The 13,334-nt window shown below is 39.2% G+C and overlaps 1 protein-coding gene across 9 annotated transcripts; it reads left to right on the top strand.

The window, feature by feature from the left end:
• Positions 1–818: 818 nt before the first annotated feature.
• GJD3 (gap junction protein delta 3) lies at positions 819–12,973 on the top strand. 9 transcript variants are annotated; one of them, XM_077252402.1, is made up of 5 exons: positions 870–1,312; positions 7,183–7,288; positions 7,529–7,602; positions 8,063–8,096; positions 9,171–12,973. In XM_077252402.1, the coding sequence occupies exons 4-5, from the start codon at positions 8,081–8,083 to the stop codon at positions 10,103–10,105; spliced, it is 951 nt and encodes a 316-aa protein (XP_077108517.1). In that variant the 5' UTR covers positions 870–1,312; positions 7,183–7,288; positions 7,529–7,602; positions 8,063–8,080; the 3' UTR covers positions 10,106–12,973. The 9 variants fall into 9 exon arrangements, with proteins under 9 accessions (XP_077108515.1, XP_077108518.1, XP_077108517.1 ...); XM_077252399.1 differs by having other exon boundaries at positions 7,529–7,773; XM_077252400.1 differs by lacking the exons at positions 870–1,312; positions 7,183–7,288 and adding an exon at positions 819–853 and having other exon boundaries at positions 7,529–7,773.
• Positions 12,974–13,334: the final 361 nt, after the last annotated feature.

Genomic DNA, 13,334 nt, shown 5'->3' with positions numbered 1-13,334 from the left:
AGCTGGGTGGGATTTCCAGGCCTTGATGCTGTCTATTGAAGGTAGATGAGCTACCTCAGTGCTGTCTGTAGTCTGGAAAGGAAAGACCTTTAATAGTGGATAGTTTGTGTCTGAGTAGTGCCTGTACTACTCAGTGAGTGGAAAGATTCTGCATGTGCTAAACTAATGTGCCTGACCTAAGGAAAAAGAAATGCTGCTTTTGTTTTACTTTGCTTTGTCTGTTTTGCAAGTTTATGAGAGACAATAAACTTTAGCTTTGACGCCACAAAACTGTTCCTGTGTGGACCTCAGTTGCTACCAAAGAGTGTGCACTCCTAATATTGCTTCTAACATAATTGTATATCTAAGAAAGGGATTGTCAAAGTGAACAACTGCAGAAACTGAATTTATAACATATCTCCAACAGCCTGAAACATCGTGTCTGCGAATTGAGATACTGATTTGGCTTTTATCCTAAGTCATATTGCACGACTCGTTAAAGGGTTGATTGTGACTTGTAGGATCGCTGCTTCCAACAGGTGGCGCTATAGAGTTAAGTCCTCTTTTTCTCAGAAGAGGCAAAGTCTACTAACTTTGGCTTCTCGAAATCTGATAACGAACAGTTCCTTCCATTCGCTTATATACCAGCCATATCGCTAATTGACTGCCAAGTAGAGCTGAAGGCAGAAGACACTTTGGATGACTAGGTGAGAGGTAATGTCACTGACCTAGAGTTGCAGGTAGCTGCTTCCTCTTCCTGAAACACTAAAGACAAGGTGAGGTCTGGTGTGCAAAGGAGTAGAGTAGAAGGAGTACACAGTTATTATACAGGAGCAATATGCAGCACAGTCCATGTCTGCCTCTGCGGAAGGAGGTAGGCACACTTTATAAGCAGGATAGCTGCCAATCTGGAATATATTCATCCAAGCTTGTCCTTACTATAGTGAACCACTAAGGTGTCCGCTTTTATTTTTTTTTATGCGATGAAAAATTTGTATTATTTTTGAGCGAGGAAAGAAAGTTTATCTATGTAGGCACAAGTGTATATCTGAGAGTCATTGGGTTGAAGAATGAACGCCCTGAACGCCCAGCCATATTGCAAACACTTGTAGTTTGACATCCAGAGGAGTTCCAGTATGAAGCTCGTATGCACATAGTAAGATTTCCCTTTAAGGGAGGTGGGGTCTGGCAGAGCCTAAATATCTCTTCATCCTGATACTGTCCAGGGAAAATAAAGTGAAAGTTGCACAGAGAGCTCCACAGTCCAGGCTATTATTGTGCTCTGCCGGGAAGGAAAAGGTTTCTTCCAAGAAACGTATTCGCTAATATGCAGGTAAATCCTGATTGTGTGAAGCTGGAACCAGCAGAGGAGGTTGGGAATATATTGGGATATGTTATAATTGTTATTTATTATTATAGCACCATTTATTCCATGGCACTTTACACGTATTGTGCTAAATGTACTATTAATAGGGTTATATATCATATATTGTGCACAAGTTGTGGTGATATATGGAGTGGTGTTTGTGCTGTGTATGAGGAGGGATTGGGGTGTAAGCATTGAGGTCTGTAGTAGATGAGATGTAGGTGATATGTGTACTAGGAGGATATGTGTACTAGGAGGATATGTGTACTAGGAGGATATGTGTACTAGGAGGATATGTGTATGAGGAGAATGGGTGTACTAGAAGGATATGTGTATTAGGAGAATGGGTGTACTAGGAGAATGTGTGTACTAGGAGGATATGTGTACAAGGAGAATGTGTGTACTAGGAGGATATGTGTATTAGGAGAATGGGTGTACTAGGAGGATATGTGTACTAGGAGGATATGTGCACTAGGAGGATATGTGCACTAGGAGAATGTGTGTACTAGGAGGATATGTGTATTAGGAGAATGGGTGTACTAGGAGGATATGTGTACTAGGAGGATATGTGCACTAGGAGAATGTGTGTACTAGGAGGATATGTGTATTAGGGGAATGGGTGTACTAGGAGGATATGTGAACTAGAAGGATATGTGTACTAGCGGAATGTGTGTACTAGGAGGATGTGTGTACTAGGAGGATATGTGTACTAGGAGGATATGTGTACTAGGAGAATGTGTGTACTAGGAGGATTTGTGTACTAGGAGGATATGTGTACTAGGAGAATGTGTGTACTAGGAGGATATGTGTAGTAGGAGGATATGTGTACTAGGAGAATGGGTGTACTAGGAGGATATGTGAACTAGAAGGATATGTGTACTAGCGGAATGTGTGTACTAGGAGGATGTGTGTACTAGGAGGATATGTGTACTAGGAGGATATGTGTACTAGGAGAATGTGTGTACTAGGAGGATTTGTGTACTAGGAGGATATGTGTACTAGGAGAATGTGTGTACTAGGAGGATATGTGTAGTAGGAGGATATGTGTACTAGGAGAATGGGTGTACTAGGAGGATATGTGAACTAGAAGGATATGTGTACTAGCGGAATGTGTGTACTAGGAGGATGTGTGTACTAGGAGGATATGTGTACTAGGAGGATATGTGTACTAGGAGAATGTGTGTACTAGGAGGATTTGTGTACTAGGAGGATATGTGTACTAGGAGAATGTGTGTACTAGGAGGATATGTGTACTAGGAGGATATGTGTACTAGGAGGATATGTGTACTAGGAGGATGTGTGTACTAGGAGGATATGTGTACTAGGAGGATATGTGTACTAGAAGAGAGTTACTATTCATGTGTCGCTATGAAATGCATCTTGATGTCTGTCAGAGAGGACTAGTGGTGCCTTGACTTCACATTGAGTGTTTGTGTATTAGAAGGGAGATAGCAGTATATACTTCTCTATATACACTCGTGTACTTTGTGTTAGGTACAAGTAAAATGTATATTATATATTTTGTGCTATTATATTTTGAGGTGGACTGGTGGCTGTTGCTTATTCTGATGTTTGTATTGGGAGAAGGTGACGTATAATAATGTATGTGTATTAGGAGAGATATGAATGTATGATAATCTATGTGTATTTGGAGAAGACGTGTATAATAATATATGTGTATTAGGAGAGAAGATATGTATGTGTAGTAAAGTATGTGTATTAGGAGAAGACGAAATGTATGTATAATAACGTATGTGTATTAAGAGAATGTGACATGTATGTATAATATATGTGTATTAAGAAGAGATATGTATGTATAACAGTGTATATGTATTAGGAGGAGACGTATGTATAATGTATGTGTATTAGGAGGAGACATGTATGTATAATAATCTATGTGTATTAGGAGAAGACATGTATAATGATATATGTGTATTAAAAGGTGACATGTATGAATAATACTGTGTGTGCATTAGGAGACATGTACAGTATGTGTAGTAGGAGAATGTGACGTATGTATAATAATGGATGTGTATTAGAAGGAGACATGTATAATAATATACCGGTATGTGTATTAGGAGAAGGTGACAAGTATGTATAATGTACAGAATCTGTATTAGGAGGAGACATTAATGTATAATAATGAACGTGTACTAGGAGGAGACATGGTGTATGTGTATTAGGAAGAGACGTATGTATAATAATGTATGTGTATTAGAAGACATGTATAATAATGAATGTGTATTAGGAGAAGGTGAAATGTATGTATAATAATGTATGTGTATTAAGAAGACACGTATGTATAATAATGTATGTGTATTAGGAAGAGACATATGTATAATTATGCGTATTAGGAGGAGACGTGTATGTCTAAAAATATGTCTGAATTAGGAGGAGACGTGTATGTATAATAATGTATGTGTATTAGCAGTGGATATGAATGTATCTGGGTGTCTGTGTATTTGGAGTAGACATGTATGTAAATATATGTGCGTTAGGATAAGGGGACATGTATGTATATTAGCATATATGTAATAGAAGTGGATATGAATGTATCTTGGTGTCTATGTAGTAGGAGGAGATATGTATGTAAATATATGAGAAGGCGACATGTATGTATCTTGCTGACTGGGTATGAAAAGAGGACATCAATGTTGTTGATGTAATGGAGGAGATAAATATAATTTTACTTGACAGCCTACAAACTATATATATAAACTACTATACTAAACTACAGGTTACACAGATGCAAACATTCTGCCTTTGTATACCTTTGGCTTTTCCCACAGAATTAAAGTAATGTAATCTTACACTATGAAGAGGAGGATCCATAGGTTTTTTATTTTTCTTATCATTAATAATCAATATTATTAGGGCATCCCTGAAGGACTTGTACAGAACCAGTGTGTTCTGTACTTCTTGTTTGCTGGCAATGCAATACCCCACCCAACCTGTAATCTGAAGACCTCCTTACAACTAGGAATCCCCTCCTTATGGGAATACTTAAATTCTAACTTTGATAGTTAATATTGGTGTATGTATATTAGGAAATTAGGACATGATTGTGTCTTGGTATCTATTACACACATGTCCTTATCTCCTTCCTATCTTGGTCATATGTTGGGATTGTTATGTGTGTATTAGGACCCTGCAAATGTTTTTAGTACATAATACAGTATAGTCCATAATTTACTGTGTGAATGTACATTCCTACCCCAGAGAGAACATGCTTAGTTTAGGAGCACGTAAACCACACTATTTGTTTTGCCCAACCATATATTCACACAAGCATTTACTACATTGCTTGCCCGCAGGTCAGACATCTTTGACAAATCTGATGTTCTTAGGGGCAGCCCTGCCGGCATTTCAGGGAACCCTGCTTTTGAAATTTGACTTTAGAGATATGTACATTGATGTAATTGCATTAGGAAGTATGAAGGGATATGTATATTTATGTCTATGTGTATATGTGTATTGGGGAGAGTAGGGTATATATCTCACTTGATATGTTTGCAATAGGAAGAGATACCCATTTATGAATGCTAGTGGCTGTGTATGAGGGGGAAGTGAGAAATATGTATCTTGATACTAGGATATTACTAGTTGGTTAGTGGTATTTGTGTTGGGGCAGTTAAATAAAAATGGCAGATAAGTATGAGTGTCCTGTATTTTGGTGGTTGTGTACTAGACTTGCGGTATGTATCACAGTGGCTATATATTAACCATAAGAGGAATGCATGTTGTTGTATGTGTGTTATGTGGAGGTGAGAAGTATGCATGTTAGTGTATGTGTGTTATGTGGAGGTGAGAAGTATGCATGTTGGTGTATGTGTGTTATGTGGAGGTGAGAGGTATGCATGTTAGTGTATGTGTGTTATGTGGAGGTGAGAAGTATGCATGTTGGTGTATGTGTGTTATGTGGGGGTGAGAAGTATGCATGTTGGTGTATGGGTATTATGTGGAGGTGAGAAGTTTGCATGTTGGTGTATGTGTGTTATGTGGAGGTGAGAGGTATGTATGTTGTTGTATGTGTGTTATGTGGAGGTGAGAAGTATGCATGTTAGTGTATGTGTGTTATGTGGAGGTGAGAAGTATACATGTTGGTGTATGTGTGTTATGTGGGGGTGAGAAGTATGCATGTTGGTGTATGTGTATTATGTGGAGGTGAGAAGTTTGCATGTTGGTGTATGTGTGTTATGTGGAGGTGAGAGGTATGTATGTTGGTGTATGTGTGTTATGTGGAGGTGAGAAGAATGCATGTTGGTGTATGTGTGTTATGTGGGGGTGAGAAGTATGCATGTTAGTGTATGTGTGTTATGTGGAGGTGAGAAGTATGCATGTTGGTGTATGTGTATTATGTGGAGGTGAGAAGTATGCATGTTGGTGTATGTGTGTTATGTGGGGGTGAGAAGTATGCATGTTAGTGTATGTGTGTTATGTGGAGGTGAGAGGTATGTATGTTGGTGTATGTGTGTTATGTGGAGGTGAGAAGAATGCATGTTGGTGTATGTGTGTTATGTGGGGGTGCGAAGTATGCATGTTAGTGTATGTGTTATGTGGAGGTGAGAAGTATGCATGTTAGTGTATGTGTGTTATGTGGAGGTGAGAAGTATGCATGTTAGTGTATGTGTATTATGTGAGAAGTATGCATGTTAGTGTATGTGTATTATGTGGAGGTGAGAAGTATGCATGTTAGTGTATGTGTGTTATGTGGAGGTGAGAAGTATGCATGTTGGTGTATGTGTATTATGTGAAGGTGAGAAGTATGCATGTTGGTGTATGTGTGTTATGTGGAGGTGACAGGTATGTATGTTGGTGTATGTGTGTTATGTGGAGGTGAGAAGTATGCATGTTGTATGTGTGTTATGTGGAGGTGAGAAGTATGCATGTTGGGGTATGTGTATTATGTGGAGGTGAGAAGTATGCATGTTGTATGTGTGTTATGTGGAGGTGAGAGGTATGTATGTTGGTGTATGTGTGCTATGTGGAGGTGAGAGGTATGTATGTTGGTGTATGTGTATTATGTGGAGGTGAGAGGTATGTATGTTGTTGTCTGTGTATCAGGTGAAGGTGAGAGGTATATAGGATTGTTTCCGTGTATCAGATGGAAGCGAGAGGTATGTATGTTGGTGTCTATTAGGTGGAGGTATGTTTGTTGGTGTCTGTGTATTGGGAGGAGGTGAGAGTTTTCTGTGTATCAAATGGAGGAGAGAATTATGTGTATTGGTGTCTGTGTATTAGAAGTACGTGAGAGGCATATATGTTGGTGTCTTTGTATCAGGTGCAGGTGAGAGGTATGTATGTTGGCATCTGTGTATTGGGAGGAGGTGAGAGGTTTCTGTGAATCAGATTGAAGACAGAAGTACGTATGTTGCTGTCTGCATTAGGTGAAGGTGAGAGGTATGTATGTTGGTGTCTGTGTATTAGGTGTAGGTATGTATGTTGGTCTTTGTGTGTTAGATGAAGGTGTGAGGTATGTATGTTGGTGTTTTTGTAATGGTAAGAGTTGAGAGGTTTCTGTGTATCAGATGGAAGAGACAAGTATTTCTGTCTGTGTATTAGGTGTAGGTATGTATGTTGGTGTCTGTTTTAGAAGGAGGTGAGAGGTATGTATGTTGGTGTCTGTGTATTGGGAGGAGGTGAGAGGTTTCTGTGTATCAGATGGAAGAGAGAAGTATGCATGTTGCTGTCTGTGTATTAGGTGTAGGTATGTATGTTGGTGTCTGTGTTTTAGAAGGAGGTGAGAGGTATGCATGTTGGTGTCTGTATTAGGGCAAAGTCAGACGGCCATGTAAATCGGACTAAGATCATAAATGTATTCATATATTTCTATGCAGCTGTTACCCTCGGGTCGGGAGTGCCGCCGTCCAGTCCGTGCATTGCGGTCCGATCTAGGTCTGATTTATACAGCAGTCTGACTGCACCCTTATGTGGAGATGAGCGGTATGTACATCTGTATATTAGAGGGATCTGAGAGGTATGTATGTTGGTGTTTGTGTATTAGGAGGAGATGAGGTGTATGTACGTCTGTATATCAGGCATTGTGTCTGAGATAAACATGAGAGTTAGGTGCCTCTTTTAGGTGGAGGTCCCAGGCTCTATCTTATTATATTTACTATAGACTGAGTATGCTGCTCCAATTAACCATTCACCTTCCAATTTCAAACATTTTTTTCTCCACAGTTTAGTCACCAGTGTCCCCACCCTGTGAAGGGTGGATAAAGCTGTCCCTGATGCCTCAGCAAGACAGTTGAGAGGTATGCGCTAAATGTAGACTCTCTTATCTTGTATCAGTCTGGGAGAGTGGGAGAGTGTGAGTGCACAACTACAACATTAACCCATCCGAAGCCACGGCGATCAGCTAAGAATCACCTGTTGCATCCACAAGCAGGGATGTGGATAACCATTATCGGGACAGTCAACAGCATGTAAGTTCATCACTTGGAAACACAAGTGTAAATACAGTCCAGTAAGAACAGCTTGTATAATGTGGCACCTTATGCAAAATATACAAAGATGTATAAACTTACGGTAAATTTGAATTCAGAGCCGATAAATTGTGTCATGTGCGGAAAGGATTTTATTTAGAGTAAAGAAAAAATGAGTACCTAAAATGATGATATGAATTATGTCCTACAAAGAAATTCTTTGTGACCGTTGTCATAAAGTTCAGGGTCTTAACTAATTCTATTCTGTTTTGTATCTCTGTATGTATAGTCTTTATAATAGATCTCCATGCAAGCCAGACAAGGTATATGTACTTTACATGCATAAGAATTGATCGGGATACAATTAAATGTATCGGCCCCAAACACAAATGAAAATATATCTTGGGGTATGTACAAAAATTAACGCTTTATTACATTTCGGCTTTGAAATGAAGTATTAGAACAGAATGCAAAAATGAGCATTTATGGAAAGCTTTTTACTGGAAATGCTTGAGACAGAAAAAAACACAAAATGATGCCACATTTTATACAATATTATATGGATATTCTAATATATAGTAAATAGTGTAAAATGATCAAACTTTTTTTTTTTATTTGATAGCATTTTTGTACATACTCCCAACCTTCATGCAGACTAACGCACATCATTTATTTTAATCTTTTTGATAATTTATTCACATCATGTGTGGTGATATGAAGGGAAATGTATTTTAGAACTTGGAAACAATGATGGTAACAGTCTGAAAATGATATGCAGTGGGTGCTATATTCGATGATTGTGTTCACCTAACATGACACACACTGTTTCTCTATAATTTCCATTTAAAATCTTGAAAAAATTATAATAAAAATATAAATGTTCATACTATGGATGAAATAATTGCTTTCCTTATTATCCAAGGACTGAATAACATTTATAGCATTTTGTGTTATCTACACATAAGTATGTTCAGCTGGGAAACTTAACTTCGTCCTTCATCCTGATAAAATCGTGATTTGGATCATATTACTTTAATTGCAAAAGATAATGAAGATATTGATTATTATTATTATTATAATTATTAAAATATGGAAAATAGATACATTTGGAATGGTAAATCAGTTTAGGTTTCATGTAATTAAAGCTTAAGAAATATAGAAAAGAAAATATTGTCTTTATAAATAATAATAATAATAATAATAATAATAATAATAATAATAATACAATATTTTAAAATTTAAGAATGGGGAAAAAAAATGTTAAATATTCCAAATAGCAATTCAGCTATTCGGGATTGGTCTAATGAATCCTTTGATTTTTAGATTGCATAATTATATTTATTTTAATATTATAAATTATATTTTTAATACTCATTATGTCATTTTGTCCTATCCAGAACAAAATTACAGAACCAAAGGCGAAATGGGGGAGTGGGGCTTCCTGAGCTCATTGTTAGATGCAGTGCAGGAGCACTCTCCCATGGTGGGACGATTCTGGCTGGTGGTGATGCTGATTTTCCGCATACTGATTCTGGCGACGGTGGGCAGCGATATGTTTGAAGATGAACAAGAGGAATTTGTGTGTAACACTTTGCAGCCCGGTTGTCGGCAGGTGTGCTATGACCAAGCTTTTCCCATCTCACACTACCGCTTCTGGGTCTTCCACATTGTGTTGCTATCGGCTCCAGCGGTGCTTTTTGTCATATACTCCATGCACCAAAATGCCAAAATAGGAAGAGATGCAGAAGAAGCAGCTCAGCATGGTCAGCAGACCAGCATAAGATCCAAGTTAAAGTCTGAGCAGCGGGGACGCCACATACGGACCTTCTACATCATCAATGTGGTGATGAGGATAATGGCAGAGGTGGGTTTTCTGGTGGGGCAGTGGCTTCTCTATGGGTTTAAAGTATCCCCGGAGTATGCTTGTGTGCGTCCTCCCTGCCCAAACACAGTGGACTGTTTTGTATCCAGACCAACAGAGAAGACAATCTTTCTTCAATTCTACTTTGTGGTCGGGATAATCTCTGCAGTTCTTAGTCTATCGGAACTGCTACACATTCTGGTGAAAGGAAAATGTCGCTCCCGGGATGGCCTAGGACCTAGTCCACCACCAGCATACGAGAGGGATAACTGGTCCAACAGAGAACATGAGAGGACAAATCATTTTCTTTTGCAGCGACAGACTAATGATGAGCGGAGGGCTAGCGGGGCTGGTGGTCACCGACTTTCCATTGCATACCCTCCCGGAAGTGCTTACAAACTGAAAGTGACCCCCAGCTCGGCAATCAGCAGTAAGTCATCCAGACTGATTAAAGGGGACTTGACAGTATAGAAAAGGTATTAAAGTAACAGACACTCGTAAAGATGGCACCATAGTGGAGCGGTGACAATCCTGCCCATCTGGATAACTTGTATTTTTGGTTTTGTAAACTCTTGCAGTATTTTGTACAGCTAGTTCAATCATTAATTAATCTGTAATAGCCTATCGTTATAGAAAGATCTAACTAAAGTGTTTTTATAAGTTCATAGAACAGTCAAAAATGTAGTGAAAGCTCTAGTAGCAAAAGGAACTATAGTTCCAGAGAGGACAATGCACTACAATGACCCAAATGACCCTCTAGAAGAAAATGTTTTGTATTCCAGTATTAGAACAGGGGATGATGTAGAAAACCTGCAGACAACAGGACGAGTTAGATGTGCTGAAGACTATGGCACCAATCTCAATTATATATTACACAGCCTAAGTCATGGAAAAACAACAATAAAGAAGGAGAAGCAAACACTAAAAAACACAAAGATACGTAAAGCCAGGGCACTCCACAGGAAAGATTATGATGAGTCGCTTAGCTCATGATCAGAGCAATATTTGGGAATTTCTGGTTCCCATACAAATTTGGCAACAGAACGATGCCCCGCACCTATCGGGTGCCATTTATACTTCTGCCCTAGCCAAATAAATGTAAAAGTCAGATAGCTTCTTAAATAGACTCATAAAAGTATAAGCTTTGTAAGTGGTCTTTTTAGGAGGTGTGAGGCCTTTGAAACCTCTAGATAGGGACGGCAATAAGTATCTGATTTCAGTACTGCACCCCTCCTTACCCTACACACCACCGATCACAAGATCATTTCTGCCATTTTCAACCTATGGCTAAAATCTAAAAAATATATATATAATACTTTCTTTACATTGTGCTTATAATTAGCTAGGTATTATAAAAATATTCGTTGGTCTTTTTGGCTGCTGGTCACGCATTTCATTTATTAATGCCTCCCTAGCTATAGGACAGGCTGCGTGTATTGTAATAGTTCAGCTGCATACATTTTAAAGTAACTAACCTGCAATACCATGTGCAGCCTATTGACTTGAGCGGCACTGTTTCCTGGGGGGGGGCATTTTTTTTTATTATTCACACATCCTCTTTAAAGAGAAATTGTCATTGGGATAAGATGACATTTGAACTAGAGCATCTGTATATTGCCCTATCAAAGCTAAACTCGAGGACACAACTGTGCCTCAATGCCAGTAAGGAGCAGAGATGCCAAAGCAAATATAAGACGTGTCCACTGAATTGTATCACCAGTACGGCCTCTGGAAGCCATCAGCTTTCGTACACACAGCAGCATGATACCTCATGAGACTGATTTGCACTAAACCAGGCAACTAATCTTACTTCACTGGCATCGCCCCTCTGATTTATACAGAATATAAAAAGGACCAGATCCAATAAAGTGTCAGGATTTATGGCAGGCTGGAGAGAGGGCAGGCTGGGATTTGTATATTATAAGTCTCTATACTGCAGTGGAATGTGTGCAGAGAATTTCAGCGCTGAGCCTGAGCATCACCAGCACAAGCCAAAGATACCAACCACGTCTCCCTTAAATGGCAAATAAATGTAAAAGTCAGACAGCTTCTTGCATAGACACATAAAAGTAAAAGCCTTGTACATAAGCAAAACCCTCGGCCGACAGCTGTATCTGGTACAGTCTCTGTAGGGAAAACTGACTAATAAGGTATATTCCTAGCATTGAGATCATGATAACAAATAGCTGATTAGTAGTCAGCCCCTGAGACCTATAATCTCCTTCTAGGGTCCCCTCTGAGGTGGCCACGTTCATATATTCAATATTTGGTCAGTATTTTACCTCAGTATTTGTAAGCGAAAACCAGGAGTGGGTGATAAATGCAGAAGTGGTGACGTGTTTCTATTATACTTTTCCTCTGACTGTTCCACTCCTGGTTTTGGCTTACAGATACTGAGGTAATAAACTCACCAAATACTGAACGTGTGAACGCTGCTTATAGCTGTTTTGCACCAAATTATAAAAACATGGCTGCCTTCTTCCACAACAGTGACAGGACTGTCCATAGGTCGTATTGGATTGCAGCACAGTCCTATTCACTCCCATGGAGCTGTGGCTGGGCTACGACACCAAATACAATCCATGGACAGGGCGTTGTTCCTGGAAGGAAGCAGCAATTTTTAAATCCTGTTTAATTACCTGTGTCCATATATACTTAGATTAAAAAAAAGGTCAAAATGTCCTCCCTGGTGTGCAGTATATGTTCTATGTTCCTATGAGACAGAATGACATAAAACACTGCAATTAACATCCAAGTAAAAGATCTCTACATATAAGAGGCCCTGAAAATAAACAAAACAATGATTACTGAAGTTACAGACCCAAATCATGAAGCTTCTCTAATCCCACCCCGTACTATTAGGTCCCTGTGACAACACTTCCGGTCAGGCCATGTTATCCACATGCCTATAACTGTCATAGCACATAAATATTGTAAAAAGAGTGAATTCTTTAAAGGTAACCTGTCAGGTCCCCGAAGCCTCAGAAACTACTGTCCCTTCCTCCCTGCTCTCCCCGCACACGCCTGGATGTCAGCAGAAGCTTTGGGCATACACTCCCTGAGCAGTAGCATTGATTGACAGTGGTCCCGTACAAGGCAGGGAGAGCAGGAACAATTAAACGTAGTTTTTAAGCATGTACATTTTGCATTTAGGGCTAATACAAGCATAATTAAGGAGAGTATTAGGAGGCTGATAAAGCATTCATAATACCTTGCAGGGGTAAATCCTGATGACAGGTTCCCTTAATGTTCGTAGTGCTTAAAGGAGTATTCCCATCTCCAAGATCCTATCTCAATATGTAGTAGGTGTGTTAATAATACTCTTGGCAAATACGTTCAATTGGAAATGAAGCATAGTTCTTCTGATTCACTATGTCGCCTACCTCATGTGCAGTGCATTGTAATAGCTTAGGTATCCATGGTTATGACCACTAAAGTAAACTAACTGTCACTATGTCAGTGGTCGTAACCATGGAAAACTAAGCTACTGCAATGCCCTGCACATGGGGTAAGCAACATAGCGAATCAGAAGAACTATACTACATTTCTAATCGGACCTATTTGCTAATATTATTGTTACACCTGCTACATATTGGGGTAGGGTCTTGGAGATGGGAATATCCCTTTAAAGGTTCTGTCTGATTGTACATCCCCTCCTTTGTCCTATGATCTCTGACCTCAGGGACCAAATGTCATCAGT

The sequence above is a fragment of the Ranitomeya variabilis genome, chromosome 4 (genome assembly GCF_051348905.1).
Source record: "Ranitomeya variabilis isolate aRanVar5 chromosome 4, aRanVar5.hap1, whole genome shotgun sequence".
NCBI classification, from domain to species: Eukaryota; Metazoa; Chordata; class Amphibia; order Anura; family Dendrobatidae; genus Ranitomeya; species Ranitomeya variabilis.
This window is presented reverse-complemented; position numbering and strand designations above follow the sequence as displayed.